The sequence below is a fragment of the Nomascus leucogenys genome, chromosome 22a (assembly GCF_006542625.1).
Source record: "Nomascus leucogenys isolate Asia chromosome 22a, Asia_NLE_v1, whole genome shotgun sequence".
Classification (NCBI taxonomy): Eukaryota; Metazoa; Chordata; class Mammalia; order Primates; family Hylobatidae; genus Nomascus; species Nomascus leucogenys.
In genome coordinates this window covers 26287488-26302917 of record NC_044402.1, presented here as the reverse complement: position 1 = coordinate 26302917, position 15430 = coordinate 26287488, and the positions used below count along the sequence as shown (strand labels likewise).

Below are 15430 nucleotides of genomic sequence, written 5' to 3'. Positions count from 1 at the left end.
ACGTGGGACAGGAAAAATAAGTAGTAGGCACAAGCATACCAGCAGGTGTTATTATTCCAAAGCTGTGTAGCTCTTTAGCCCCTGTTTCTATTATAAAAATTAAAATTTTAAAAAGGCACCTGGGAATCTATAGGAGAGAGTCAGTGGTTAAGTGAGTTGCCTAATATCTGGCAATTAATCTTTGAGCCAGGGACTAAAATCCAGATATTTTTGATTCCTAAAGTGTGATTAAAATGTCTCAACCATGACATATTAAACTATTGGAAATCATACGTAATAGAGTCCTTTCTATATTACTTCAAAACCTGGTTTAAAGAAACAAAAGTATGATTTTTTTATGACTTTTCAAAAGCCTTCTGATTTTCTCCGGCTATAAAGGTTATATATATATATAAAACCTTTAGAGCCAAATATATATGTTTTCTCTTATTTCTCTTAAAGGTAAGCTTTATGCTCATTGTTGGGACTGATGTTATTGATCATATCAGAGTTCTCTTTTGGAATGTTTCCAGGATTTTCACTTTGAGAGGATCAAAACCCAAAAAACATCAGATGCATTTTTCTGGCATTTAGTTCCCAGGTTGGGCAGTACATTTTCAAAATATAATTGATTTTGTCAAGGTCTTGAGTTTTGGAGTGAAGACTGGAGTATCAGGAAATATACATCTCTAGCCATCAACTAGTAACAAGAATGGCATAAATGTTCTATGCCATTTATGCCATTCTTGTTATTCATGTCAGACTCACTCTGACATCCAAAGGGAAGGGAGCAACTTCTGAGATTAAGAGACCTTTGGTTTTGTGATGGGAACACAAAAAGTAAACCTATTTGTCCATATCTCCTAAGACTCCAACAAATTATATGAACAACTGCAAGTTATCTGAATATGGAATGAATTATGGATCATCAACTAATTTAATGTAACCCCAGGTTGCAATTCCCATTTTTAGATAGGTAACACAAAATATTTTTAATCTCTAAATTGTAAATTGCTCAAGCACCATGTAATAAATATCAATATCTAACACAAATGTTTTGGTCATCACTTAATTATCATATATATAATCGAAAGTTGTCTATAAGTATTGCACAGGAGGGCACAAAAGATATGTAAACTAATTATTTTCCAGTAGTCAGCACTATCATTTGTATGCCATTTGTTTTATTTTATTGCAAAGTAGGCATGTTGACATGTGCTGGGTGACCTGTTATAAGCATATAGAAAAACAAAAGGAGAGAGAGATAATAATTTGATCACAGTACTCTTTCTAAAAGCACTGCTTTAGTATTCTCTTATATACAGGTAGTGATAATTAAGGATATAGAATTATTTTCTAAACACACATAAATTTATAGTTAAGAGAAAGATAGCATCTCATTTCAATGAAAAAATGAGAGATAATTCAATTTTTTTTTTTTTTTTTTTTTTTTTTTTTTTTTTTTTTTTGAGACAGAGTCTCTCTCTATTTCCCAGGCTGGAGTGTAGTGGTGCATCTTGGCTCACTGCAACCTCCACCTCCCAGGCTCAACCATTCTCGTGCCTCAGCTTCCCTAGTAGCTGAGATTACAGGCATGCACCACCACACCCAGCTAAGTTTTATATTTTTAGTAGAGACAGGGTTTCACCATGTTGGCCAGGCTGGTCTCGAACTCCTGGCCTCAAGTGATCCCCCTGACTTGGCCTCCCAAACTGCTGGGTGAGCTACCACACCCAGCTGAGATCATTTAATTTTTGATCACAACTATTGGGAGTATTTTAAAATTGTAATTGACGTAGACTGGTATGACATTGTGGACTGAAGATATGGAATGTTACTGCTGATTCTTCAGTATATGGACTTTTTGCATTATGTTCCATACATTCTTAAAAGAATGGGGCTCTCGAATAGTTTTATTTCAGATATGTCCATTATTTCTGGACTGTTAGTTATGCCATTTAAATTAGGTGTAGCCTTGCTACCTTTTTCCAGCTTATCAGTTTTAAGAAAGATATGGTAAATTTATTCAACTAATGGTAAACACTTTTTCTAAGCATTGTTCTAGGTTCTGAAGAATCAACAGTGATTGAAGAAACAAATACATTTACTCCCATGGAAAATACATTTTAGTGAGTTTTTTAAATCACAGATTTGTCATTTTTTTAGTCTATCAATGTGTGCTTTATATGTTTTGAGGTTATGTTATTAGGTGCATACAGATCAGCACTGTTACAGCTGATCTAGTTAATTGTTTTTCTTCAGGATATAATGATGTTTTTAGATGTAAAGTCTATTTTGTCTGGCAATAATATTTCCATATCCATTTTCTTTTGGTTAACATGTTTCAAGCATATTAGTTAGAATATTTGTTTGACAGTATGGTAGTTCTGCTTCTCTAGGTCACCTCCAGATCCAGGTTGCCTTTTTCTTGTTGCTCAGCCACAGCACATTGGGCAACCTATCAGTTCAGCAATGTTAACCAGAAGAAAACGTGTGGTAATATCCACATGGGTCAAAAAGTTGGCTCATCACCTCATCCACATTCCAGAAAAGGGTCAAAGAGAAAGCAGAAAGAAAGCATCAGCCTCTTAAGGTATGACTTAGAACTTGCACACATAAATTGCATAGGATTTAGCAACAGAATAGTAATGCAATTTAGACCGTAGACACAGTAGATAGGTGGTTTGGGTTCAAATACTGGCTCTGGCACCTCCTGGCTGTGTGAGTATAGACAAGTCACAATCTGTGCCTCATTTTCTCCAATTGTAAAATAGAGATACTTATAATAATATATATCTTATAAACATTAATCAAGTATTGGTTATTATTATCACCTTTATTTTTCTTCTGCAGTTTCTAGAATGCCTTTATTTAATCACTTCAACCATATTTATTTTGGCAATGTATTTCAGATTGTTCTATTACGTCACATTATTTGATCCCTTATTCTACCATTGTTGTGGTTATTAACTCTCTCTCATAGTGAACTATCTTCTTACTACATTTTTATTTTTCTTATTTTATTTTATTATTTTTTTTGAGATGGAGTCTTGCTCTGTTGCCCAGGCTGGAGTACAGTGGCACAATCTCGGCTCACTGCAAGCTCTGCCTCCTGGGTTCACGCCATTCTCCTGCCTCAGCCTCCCAAGTAGCTGGGACTTCAGGTGCCTGCCACCACGCCTGGCTAATTTTTTGTATTTTCAGTAGAGACAGGGTTTCGTCATGTTAGCCAGGATTGTCTCGATCTCCTGACCTTGTGATCCACCCACCTTGGCCTCCCAAAGTGCTGGGATTACAGGAGTGAGCCACCGCACCCGGCCTTATTTTTCTTATTTTGTACTAAAGTTTATGATACTGTAGGAGCTATGCACGCCTCACTCTAGAAGAAAATTGCAACTATTCTGACATTAATATAGTATCTGATACTAAACAAGTCACTCTCTTCTGTATCTGAGTTTATCCTAGGTATCTCCTGAATAGCTAACATCCTTCTTTTTCTTGCCAGCGACTGAGGAGAGATGGCCTTGTGTTGGTTAGACAGAGCAAAGTAGTTCTGCAGTCTGTCCCAGGGTTCTCAGGCTACACGTCTTTATTTAGGGTGAATCATTTTTATTTATGTTTAGCCCACCATGGTTCCATGCTGAATAGGTAAGGAACAATAGGGTAAGCAAGCCAGCCAGCATATTCTTCCCGTACCGATGAGCTTTTCACCAGAGGAAAATGCCCTCTCGGATCACAGAAACAGTAGCTGTGTAGGTGTTGCTAGTGGAGAAAAAAAAGTTTGGTATTTAAAATAGAAACATAAAACTGTTAATAAGTCTACAGACAACTTGTATTGCATGCAGAAATAAAAAATGAAGTCCTAGTACAACAATACTGCTTAGTCTTGGATTCATTTTACAGAAGTTTAAGATTCCTCACCTCGATGAATGAGGTTTTAATAAACAGAAGTGTGTTAGAATATTTGCAGCATCCAGGCATTGGGTTTGAGCCTCAAAATAAGGCCAGGGATGACATTTAAGTAAATTCAGAAGTAAAAAGCAAATGGAAAACACTTTTAATGATGTGTCATATAATGTAAAATGTGAAAAATAACTCAGAGGTTATATACTCCATCCTCTTGCTTCAGGGTCCCTAACAGGCATCTCTCACTTGAGCATACCCTGTGATGGGGAGCTCACTGCCTTGCAGTGAATCTTTGATTTTGCTGTGGCTCCAAATGTTGGAAAGTGATTCCTTATGAGATAATTGCATATTTTGGAGGTTCCCCCACCACACACATACACAGAAGAAATGTTCTCCCCTATAGTAATTCAATATATCTCGATAGTATTGCACAAATATCCATTAAGTGTCTCCTATGGGCCTAAAACTGTGCTCAACTGGAGATAAGGAATATTGTCATTTTCATTTTGCCTGTGAGAAAAAGAGTTTTCGGAGGCTAGGTAACTTGTCCAAGGAAACGATTGAGTAGAGATTTGAACTTAAGCTGTCTGGCCCTGGAATTTAAGCTGACTGGCTCTAGGACTAGGCCCTCATTCCCTGCATGATTTCAGAATTCATGATTTCATGAATCATGTAGGGACCCAGATATAAATCAACTTATAATAACAGAATGTGACAAGTGTGAACAGAACTGTACTTTAGGAAGCTAGGAAAGAACAACTAATTCTGCCTGTCCAGATTGGAAATAGTAAGTTTTGAAGACATAGATACCATCAATGCCAAAGTATTGTTATCATAATGTTGTTTCATCTATTTTAAGAAAAATCTGTTTCTTCTACCTATGACATAAACTTATATTTCAGTATCCCCCACCTCACTTGTCTTCAGTTTTGGAATGTGCTAAATTCTCAATACTACCGAGAAATGCCCTTATTACCCATCTTGCTAACATTTCTGGGGCTGCTTAATAACACTTTGTACCTTCTGTTCAGAGAACATTCATCTTCTTCTCCTCTCAAGTTCTGTTAAGTAAATTTAATACTACATGGCATCAAGAGGAAAGTGACCATTTATTTTAGATCTCTGTCTATCTATCTTAGACGATGTACTTTTCACGGAACAGTGAGTGAGACAGACACTCGAGTCAGGTGATGTTTGAACTAGGATGTTCCCAGAATTAAATGGTAGTCCCATAAATTGGATCTCATGAGTACTTTAGTATCTGAAAAGTAACTACATGGAATAAATTAAACAGAGGAAAACTCCTGGCTATGACATTATTAAACTTTTTAAAAATATGGTCTTTATTTGACATTTCTGAGTATGGCAACCCATTCCTTGGAAATAAAGAATGTGGCTTCTAACACATGAGTTTCCCCTTCCCTCTCCCCTCCCCTCCCTTACCTTCCTCCTTCTTCCTTCCCCTTCCCTTTCTTTCCCTTCCCCTTTCTTTCCCTTCCCCTTTCTTTCTCTTCCCCTTTCTTTCCCTTCCCCTTTCCTTCTCTTCCCCTTTCTTTCCCTTCCCCTTTCTTTCCCTTCCTTCCCTCCCCTCCCACCCCTTACCTTCCCCTTTCCTGTCTCCTTTTTTCCCCTTCCCTCCCCTTCTCTTTCTTCCCCTTCCCTTTCCCTGCCCTGCCCTTCCCTTCCCTTTCTCCCTTCCCTCTCTCTTCCGTTCCCTTCTCCTGCCTTGTCTTGCCTTTCTTTATCCCATGGAATACCTATATTTTGCATTGGAAGAAAAAGTTGACCCCTTTTGGAGCTCTTTGGGCTTTAAAGGTTTAAATGCTAAGTGAACGCTGGGCTTGTTTGCCTCCTTTAGGAAGCCCTCTGTGGATGATTCCACCCCTCATTGATAATCTCCTTACTTTACACTCCCCTTTCTCTGCCAATTTAAAATCATTCAAGATCAAGTTCATCATAATAGTGAACGTCAATTTACAATGCTCTTTTCCAAGATAACTTCTTTTCAAACCCTCAAAACTATTCTATGAGGTAGAGATGATTCATAGTTGTACGGTTGAGGAAGCAGGCTCAGAAAGTTTAAGGTAACTTGTTCAAGGTCATATAGCCAGTGGACCCAGGATTTGAACTCGTCTTTTAACACTCAGTTCACATGTTACCTTGCCTATGAATCCTTCTTGATGGTCCCTGCTTTCCCTGCTGTATATCAATTCCATTTTCTATTCGCCTGTGTGCTTTGTTTATACCTTTGTTCTAGCACTTATCACATTGTATTTGGGAAGCAGTGTATTTAAATGGATTTATGGCTGGTCTAATTTGGTTTAAGTTTTTTTTTTTTTTTTCCTGTTAGATTATTTACTTCCTAAGGCCTGAAATCTCTTCTTCATTATTTGGCCTGTTGGACTTCACCCAGTGCTTTGCCCATAGTATGTATAAATTTAGTATTCATGGAGTAAATGAATCAATGCACCAAAGTGAAGGACAGGGGCTGCAGTTTCTTCTATCCTGAGTGGAACCCAGTTCAGAGGTACAGTCACAATCACTTTTAAAAAAATGTTGAATAATAATGAAATACTACATAAATCCAATGGAAATTCTTAAAATATTTAGAAGGCATGTTTTCTAGGAAGAAGGCTAATTATTAGAATTTATTTTTTATTCTAGAGAAGAAAGAGAGAAAATAAAGAATTAAAGAAATAGGAAAGAGAAGTCACTAGAGAGCCCTTTCACATCCCAGAGCAGATTAGGATCTTGAGAGTTCTACCGTACTCTGACAAATAATTACTTATAAAACAATTCTGGGGTTTCATAGCCCACATTACCTGGTTCTGGGACCAATCATGAGCTTCGTTGTTTTGGAGTTGGCTTGGAGGACATTTATAAGAAGCATGCGATGAAGTTGCCCCTTTTTCTGCAGAAGATGGGCAAAGAGAATCCTATGAGTTGGGTAACATGTAGGACAGATTTTGCATTCTGTGTTTTGAAATCATGGGTGGGGGCCGGGTGCAGTGGCTCACGCTTGTAATCCCAGCACTTTGGGAGTCCAAGGTAGGTGGATTATGAGGTCAGGGTTTCGAGACCAGCTTGGCCAAAATAGTGAAACCCCATCTCTACTAAAAATACAAAAAATTAGCTGGGCATGGTGGCATGTGCCTGTAATCCCCACTACCTGGGAGGATGAGAAAGGAGAATTGCTTGAACCTGGGAGGCAGAGGTTGCAGTGAGCAGAGATCACGCCGTTGCACTCCAGCCAGGGTGGCAATGCAAGACTCTGTGGCCAAAAAAAAAAAAAAATTATGGGTGGGAGGGAGGGTGTTTACTCACTGCCCTGTAGATTTGTATAAATAAGAAAAGAAGACTATTTTCTTGTTTAGTCTTTTAAACTAAAGACTTTTCTCTCATCTGGAGAAAAAAATAATAATAGTAGTAATAATAATAATAAAATAGGCCGGGCGCGGTGGCTCACTCCTGTAATCCCAGCACTTTGGGAGGCCAAGACGAGCTGATCATGAGGTCAGGAGACGGAGACCATCCTGGCTAACATGGTGAAACCCCGTCTCTACTAAAAATACAAAAAATTAGCCTGGCATGGTGGCGGGTGCCTGTAGTCCCAGCTACTCGGGAGGCTGAGGCAGGAGAATGGCGTGAACCCAGGAGGCGGAGCTTGCAGTGAGCCAAGATGGTGCCACTGCACTCCAGCCTGGGTGACAAAGTGAGACTCTGTCTCAAAATAAATAAATAAATAAATAAAATTATTATTATTATTGATCATTTTTGTGTGTTGGGTACTATTTCTAGACAATTTACATGTATTAACTTTAAACTTGACAACAAACCTATTAGATAGATGGTACGATTACTCCTATTTCACAGATGAAGAAACTAAACTACAAAGAAGCTAAGATCAAGCCGGACGCAGTGGCTCACACCTGTAATCCCAGCACTTTGAGAGTCCGAGGCGGGCAGATCACGAGGTCAGGAGTTCAAGATCAGCCTGGCCAACATGGTGAAACCCCGTCTCTACTAAAAACACAAAATAATTAGCCAGGCAGGCATGGTGGTGCATTCCTGTAATCCCAGCTACTCGGGAGGCTGAAGCAGGAGAATTGCTTGAAATGGGACCCGGGAGGCAGAGGTTGCAGTGAGCCGAGATTACGCACTGCACTCCAGCCTTGGCGACAGAGCAAGACTCCGTCTCAAAAAAAAAAAAAAGGCTAAGATCTTGGCCATGTTTTCACAGCAGCTAACAAGCAGAATCAGGATTTGAACCTAGGCTGTGGAGTACCAGAGCCCATCCTAAATCTGTATGCACTCTCAAAGTGTCTTCCAGGGAGGTGAGCCCAGTCTGTCTCTCTCAGACTTCAAGACCATTTGCAGTGGTCTCTATACCTATTGCAGTGATTCTGAATAAGATCTCCTGTACCAAAAAAAAAAAAAGTATTCTCTAAATCTTTAATATTTTATCCTATAAACAAACAAATGAGATTATTCCTTCTTTTATCGTATAACATATTATGATAATTCATTTTATTTGATTCCCTAAAACCAGATAGAGATTTCCATGGTGCTGAGGATACAAAGTTTAGACCTTCGATAGCTGATCTAAGCTTAGTGGAGATCTGATATCCGATGTAAGCTTAGTGAAGACAAACAGGTTGTAAATGCCCAAATCTCTCTATGAGAAACGAATTAAGCCCTGCCTTTGAGTAAAAGAGAAAAAAAAATGCTTCTATATTAAAATAACTTCATTTGGAGTTCAAAGGAAGCTAAATAAGGTTTTCACAGGAAGATTTCATATTTTTTAATCCTTAAAGAAATGTGTATAAATTTCAATGAAGTAAATGTCCCAGCTACATTATTCAAACTCAAGAGATTAAAATTTTTTTTTCCAACATCTGAACTCCTGATATCCCTATTTCAGCCACAAGGAGGACAAGGGAATAACTATGGATGTTTATTAGAAGGATAAGTTAAAGAGACAGAAACAGTATATACATTCTCTAAACTATAAATTTATACAAGGATGCCATTGTCTTTTTTAAATCAAATACTTGTAGAAGTGATGTCTAAAAGAATAAAGCTTCTCTTTTATATCTCCAAATAGAAAATATAATCAAAACCTGCTTTTATGTAGGATGGCTTTTTTAAATAAATAAGCAGAAGGATGAATTATATGGCTATAAATAAATCTACTGACATGTAATAAAGCAAAGTTGAACTGTTTTATGATGTCGCTGAAACCCTTAGATATATTTATAGCCATGTTAACAGTCCCCAGTATTTTTTCAGGACTTTTATTTCATTTCACATTATGAGAGTTTAGTTGTTTGTTTTTCTCTCCCTAAATTGCCTTCTGGAGCCCTTTGTAGAGATAGAAAGTAAGGATCTCTACTCTTCATATTTGGGAAAAAAAGGGTCTTCACCGAAAAGCTTAGGGCTCACACAGAAACAGGCGGTTCTGATGCTTTCTGGTCTGTCTGTTTCTGTGCAGTTCATATGAGATCTGCCTGTGAAGAACAACTTGACAGGTAGCTCCTGCTGGCAGCAAAGTGGCAAGTCAGTGTCTATACAAGTGAGGAGAGGCCTGTGCAGATATAAAATGTACAGTACTGTAGAAAACAAGCAGATGGACAGAGCAACTTTGCATTAGATTTCTGATGCCTGATACATTTAAATAAAACCACAAGGCTTATTTCAGAAGCCAAAGAATCTCCAGACTATCGCATAGCTGAGGCACAGACCCAAACAAGACAAAGGGTCTGATGGGTAAAGATGCTTATACCTTACCCTGGGACATTCTCTTGCAGGGTGAGGATGGGGTGGGGAACATTGTAAAAGCAAGAGGAGAAGGTTTATAATACCAATTCTAAAGCCTGAAGTAAGAGAGGGTTTTTTAAAAAATTGTATTCCATTTAGAAATTTCAGGATCCAAAGAGTATGGTTAGGATTCCGTGGGGGGTTTATTCAAGTGGAGCTAAGCGTGGTTGTTCCTGTGAAATTATTTATATTTTTCAACTTGAAATCTGGGTGAGCATAGTGTTTCTAAATCTATTTCTCTTCTTTTCTATCTTAAAAGTGGACTTTCATTTTCATCCTGTAGCTGTACACTTGATTCCCAAGTGTTGTCACTCAAGGGACCCACTAGAAAAGACAACTCGAGGAAGAGGAGAGCTTTTGATGGTAGGACAAGGGATGACAAATCCTTCAGCTGGAACTCTAGCTACAGGCAGTATTTCGAAAGTATCACTGGAGCTAAAAATCTTTAAAAATGTATTTAATGTGTTAGACTAACATAAGCTCTAAAAGACCTAAAAAGAACAGGATTCAGAAAAGAAGTCGAAATAATGTGTTAACTAGAGGGAGGGGCAGGAGGGATAAGAAACACATGAAAAAATTAACAGTGGGGTAAATTGGAGACGGACATTCATTTTATTAGGATAATTGGGGGTTGTCTCTTTGTAGTGGAAGAAGTAAAATAGACCTGTCTTACATTTGTCCTCTGAAGAGTCTTCTCAGTATTTAACTGTGTTCCCAAATGGAATCAGCCTTACCGAAATTCACGGTGACTTCTTTTGACATTTTGCAAAAAGTAAATAAATAAATTATAAGTATGACAAGTGAAATGAATAGTTCCAGCTGTGACACACCAGCAGCATTTCCAGATTTTGTACTGCATTAAGGATTTATTTTCTCTTTATTGCCTAGCAGAGAATTAATTGGAAGGTCCATCTAAGCTTCCTACACATCCTCAGAATGAAGTCAGAGCAGTCTCCAATGCTCAATGCCAATTAAAAAAAAAAAAGAAGAAGAAAAACAGTAAGTGGGTAGGTGGTCAGTTTATCAACTTTGGAAAAGCTTGTCTCTAAGGATTCACACGCTAAAGCCAGACAAACGCATCAGCAAAATTAGTGGCATAAGGAAAATGTGAGTCTGAGATTGGCAATTGATTCACTGAGCTCATTCATTCAGCAAGTATTTACTGAGCTCCTATGATGTGCTACCTATTGTTCCACACACACAGAAAATGGGAGAAAATGAAGAAGACTCAGCCCTCAGAGAGCTTATGACCATTTTAAGCAGATAAACTATGAACAAGTATACAGATAAAATAATTTCAGACGCTGGAGAGTGCTGTCAAGGAAATAAAACAAGGTAATGGGAGGGGATGCCTTTCAGGGGTGGTGGTCAAATTTAAATGAAGACCAGAGAGGGTCTCTGAGGAGGTGACATTTGAAATGCACCCATCACATGAAAATCTTGGGGAAAAGCCTTCCAGACAGAAGGGGCCAACAATGCTATAAAGGCCTTGGGATGAGAAAGAGCTTCCCATGATCAAAGCAGAAAGACCTGGGGAACTAGAGAGTAGGGAGGAATGGGGCATCCAGCAGGAGATGGAGCTGAAGCATTAGAGGTAAGCAGAGTCATCTAGGCTGCCTTAAGGCCAAAAGTGCAGTGGAAATCCATCTGGGGACTAAATCAAGGAGTGGTTGAATTGAGTGGAAATTATCATGGATATTTAGGATATTAAGAATTTTTTCTGGCTTTTCTAGCAATAATAGCATAAGACCCTAACCATGTACTTAACCTGTTCTTCACCTTTTTAGAGCTTCAGCTTATTTTTCTAGTGGACAAAGAATATTGCCACTGTTTGTCAGGTGCTCTACCAGATACTGTGAATGTCTCATTTTAAACCCCCAACAACCTGGGAGAGGGAGGCATTTTCCTCATTTTACAGAGGAGGAAACTGAGGTTTCAATGGAATGTCCATAAACCACCCCTTCCCCTTGCTGTAGTGTCCCTGAGAGCATGCTGCTGGTTTAAGACACTGTGCGTGGGGGCACACCCAAAAGTATGGAAGACCTTGTTAGAGGGCCATTTCCTGGGGGGCTGTGGATCCTGGACTACCCTTACAAATGACAGCCAAGGCAGTTAAGGTGACTGTGTGCATCATTTACTACGGGCAGCTTGGAGCTTTTGGAGGACACCAATTTCAGAACCAGAATATCAATTCACTACCATAAATTCTGAAACGGACTTGATGTACGACCTTGAAGGCAAATCACCTGTAGGTTTGGTATCTTTGTCTATTAGACAGACATAATGCTATTTCCTCAACAACTCCTTGGGTTGTCTCAAGGATGAATAGGGCTGTCTTAATCCCTGTTCTTTATCCTCAGGGGGTTTGAAATGAGAGTGGAGTATATAATAGGTGCTATAAGCTCCTTTTAAAAAAGCCTCCTAAATACAACATATATATGTTTTAACCATCAAGTATTGTTCACTCACCTCCCCTCCCTCCCTGCAAATGTAATGGGCTTTTTACCCAAGGTGAATGGTAGGAGGGAGTCAAAGCTAGCAAGTCCTGTGTGGACAACGACCTAGCCTGAGAGGGCAGCCTGTTGGGTTTGTCCTTCCTGCGCATCAGACATAGTGGAGGGGTGGATGCCGCCTGGTCCACAGTGTTACCGTGTCCTGGCAGAGCCTTGGGTCAGCCCCCTCCTGGAGTCACAGATGGCCACGACAGAGGACAGGTGCTGCCACTCTGGCTCTCCCCTGCGTGTTCAGTCTTGAGGTAAACACCGTGCTGTCTTTGATGCCCAGCGCCCAGGGGACTTCACCCACCTGGGGCAGCCCTTCTGCAGCCGGTTCCGGACAGGCCAGTCACTTCTCTTTGAGCCAGCCGACTTGGCCCTCTCCCCTTCTGAAGTTTTTTGATGAGGACTACAGGCGCGGACGATAACCTCTGGATTTTGAATCCCAGCAGTGTCCTATCCACCACCGGGGGTGGCAGCCACCTTCTGGAAGGACTGCCAACCACGGAGCCCTTCACCCTTTAGAGTTCCCGGGCCACCGCTCCACCTTCACTTTTGGGAGTCCGGACTCAGATTCCCATCATTCGCCCTGCGGGAGGAACCCTGGGCATTTTAACCCCGGGAGACACACGCGCCTGGAGAGTGGTCGCCCAAGCCACCGCCAGGCAGGGAGGAGCGCGCGTGCGGCACCACCGCGTGCAGCAGCTCCAGCGCTCGCGCTGACTTGAGGGATTTATTTTTATTTCTATTTGGAGCTACTTCGGCCTTAGCCGCCGCCCTTAGTTTTCCTCCCAAATTGCGAAAAGGTGCCTTCATGGCCCGAGTTCGGTTTCACGCGCCTGGGGGAGGAGCAGGGAACGAGTGATAAAGAAGGCGCAGTGTCGGTCTCTCGGTGTCACAGACGCGCGCACACACGGCGGGGCGGGAGCCGCGCGAGCGAGAGGAGGGCGGGCGGCGAGTGCTGGAGGCTCGCGCGGGTGTATACGAGCCTGTGCTTGAATGGGGAGGGCCGGGATTCCGGGTCGCTCTGGCCCCTCCTTCCTCCGGAGCCAGCCAGTCCCTCGGCAGAGCTCTGGGGCTGCACTGATTTGCTCTCGGGAGTGCGCTATTTGCATATGACTTGCCCATTTGTGAATTTGGCTCCCCAACTCCTCGCTTCACTTCACCTGTGCCTCCCTGGTCCGCGCACTTCGCAGGCGCCCGCCCGCCTCTCGGCCACCTCTGCCGCATGCCGGGAACCTCCTCTTGCGCTCTCGCTGATTTCGCCCACCCACCTCCGTTCACCCCGTGCCACGTTGGTTTGGGCGGCTGCTCCGCACCGGGTTCCTCCTCTCCTCTTTCCCTCCAGTCCTTCTTATTCTCTTCCTCTGGCTGCGGTGGCTGCTGCTGCTGCTATTCATCCAGTTGGGAAACCCAGGAAGCCGGCGGCTGCTTCGTGGCGCTAGTCCAGCACGCGCAGGGTTAAAAGCCTCGCGCCCTTCCGCGGAGACTCCCAGGAAAACCCGAAGAACTCTTCCACCTGCAGCCCCCTTTTGCCTGGCAGTTCTGCATTGCATCTCATAGAAGTGGCAACAGGAAAATAAAAATGTTCAAACTCCTTGGATGTTGGGATAAACTCACCTGAACCCACTTGGGGTTCGGGCTGCCTCCTTCTCTTCCTTCATTGCCACCTTTCCTCTGTGTGGTTCCCGGGAGTGTGCAGTTAAGTCATCAGACTGGAGGTGCCTAGAGATCCGGAGGAAGCCGCGCCGGTCTTCCCCTGACATGCGTGGCATGCCGGGGCTCCCTAGGAGGTTTGCTACACCTGGGAGGACTCTGGCATCCTAAATTTCAGCCCCTGGAAAGAGAAGGGGTTTTGCCTTTTATCTTTTTTTTTTTCTTTCTTTCTTTAAGTAGTATTTTTTTTTTTTTTTTAACTGATTCATTGTTTGGAAAGCGCATATTGCTTCCCTCTTCCCCGAATTCTGGCAACTCTTCCTTCTGCTATGATGGGCCCGTGGGCATCATGAACTTCATTACTCCTCACTGGCTGGAATTTAAACTGCCCATCTGTAGTGGTCCCGTGCGTTGACCATGCACCTGAGAATCCACGCGAGACGGAGCCCTCCTCGCCGGCCGGCCTGGACGCTTGGGATCTGGTTCCTGTTCTGGGGATGTATCGTCAGCTCCGTGTGGAGTTCTTCTAATGTAGCTTCCTCCTCCTCCACCTCTTCCTCGCCGGGGTCTCACTCTCAGCACGAGCACCATTTCCATGGCAGCAAGCATCACTCAGTGCCTATTTCTATCTATCGTTCCCCTGTTTCCCTTCGAGGAGGGCATGGTAGGTCTCTCTGCTCTTTATCGTTTTAATGGGGCATAGCAATTCCCTAACCCACTAGCCTTGCAGGTAGTGTTAAGGGTGGGAAGAGGATTTTTAAAAAATGAATTTAAAATGATGAAAAGCATCGTATGTCCACGAGGGAAGCAAATTTCTACTTTCTCATAAAGGTTAGTGTTTTCCGCCCCTAGTCCCCGACCACCACCTCCGCTTTTCTCTAAAGGGTTCTTTTCTCCTTAACTCCCTCATTCATAGCTGCACAGACACCACACTCTCTCTTTTGCAACATTCTACACTCTCCACCGCCACAGAGACAGGCAACTTATCAGGTGAGTCCCAGTGCTGTACTTGGAGAAATATTCATTCACCTTGCTTTCACCCTTTGCTGTGGTCTTGCTTGGGAGCTAGTGGGGGTGGGGTGGGAATAGCTGACAACAGGAATCAGGTTTTCAGCCTGAAGTTGATTGAACTGTTATAAAGTAGCCTGTGTGGTAATGGTCAGGGAAAAGTAGCCGAATATAAGAAGGCAGAAAATATAATTAACAACCCGTGGCCATTTGTGTTGATTTTTGCAGCTTTATGTTTGTCCGCATGTCTAGTGGAAAAAGCAGCTATCACTAAAACTACACATCTAATATTGCTATCAGAGAGGAAGCAATATGTAAGATAAGGCTAAGTTCATTTATAATTTACCCAAGTGTAAATAATAGTAACTTCAATTCCCCGTGTATGCAAATGTTATTTCATTTTTAGGTAGCAGAGATGGGCTTGTTCACACAATACAGGTACGATGTGTTTTACTTCAAACAACCCTCCTTACATAGCTATTGAAGGAAGAGATCTATGGCTCTGAAAATGATATTCAGCTCTTAACCGGCTGCCTCTAAAAGGGCGATGTCTGCAGCTAAGGTAGGAG

At 41.7% G+C, this 15430-nt stretch overlaps 1 protein-coding gene across 35 annotated transcripts in view; it reads left to right on the top strand.

Annotated features, from left to right (window-relative positions):
• NRXN3 (neurexin 3) overlaps positions 1-15430 on the top strand; it is a 1697203-nt gene that overhangs the window by 1109707 nt on the left and 572066 nt on the right. For 4 of the 35 annotated variants that reach the window (XM_030804217.1, XM_003260822.3, XM_003260821.3 and 1 more), the window contains exon 1: positions 12938-14517. The exons of 30 other annotated variants lie outside the window; for them this stretch is intronic. In XM_030804217.1, the coding sequence (XP_030660077.1) occupies positions 14271-14517 (247 nt within the window). In that variant the 5' untranslated portion in view covers positions 12938-14270. Of the gene's footprint in view, positions 1-12937; positions 14518-15430 lie in introns of those variants that run through there. One more of the 35 variants, XM_012498194.2, reaches the window with a different exon arrangement.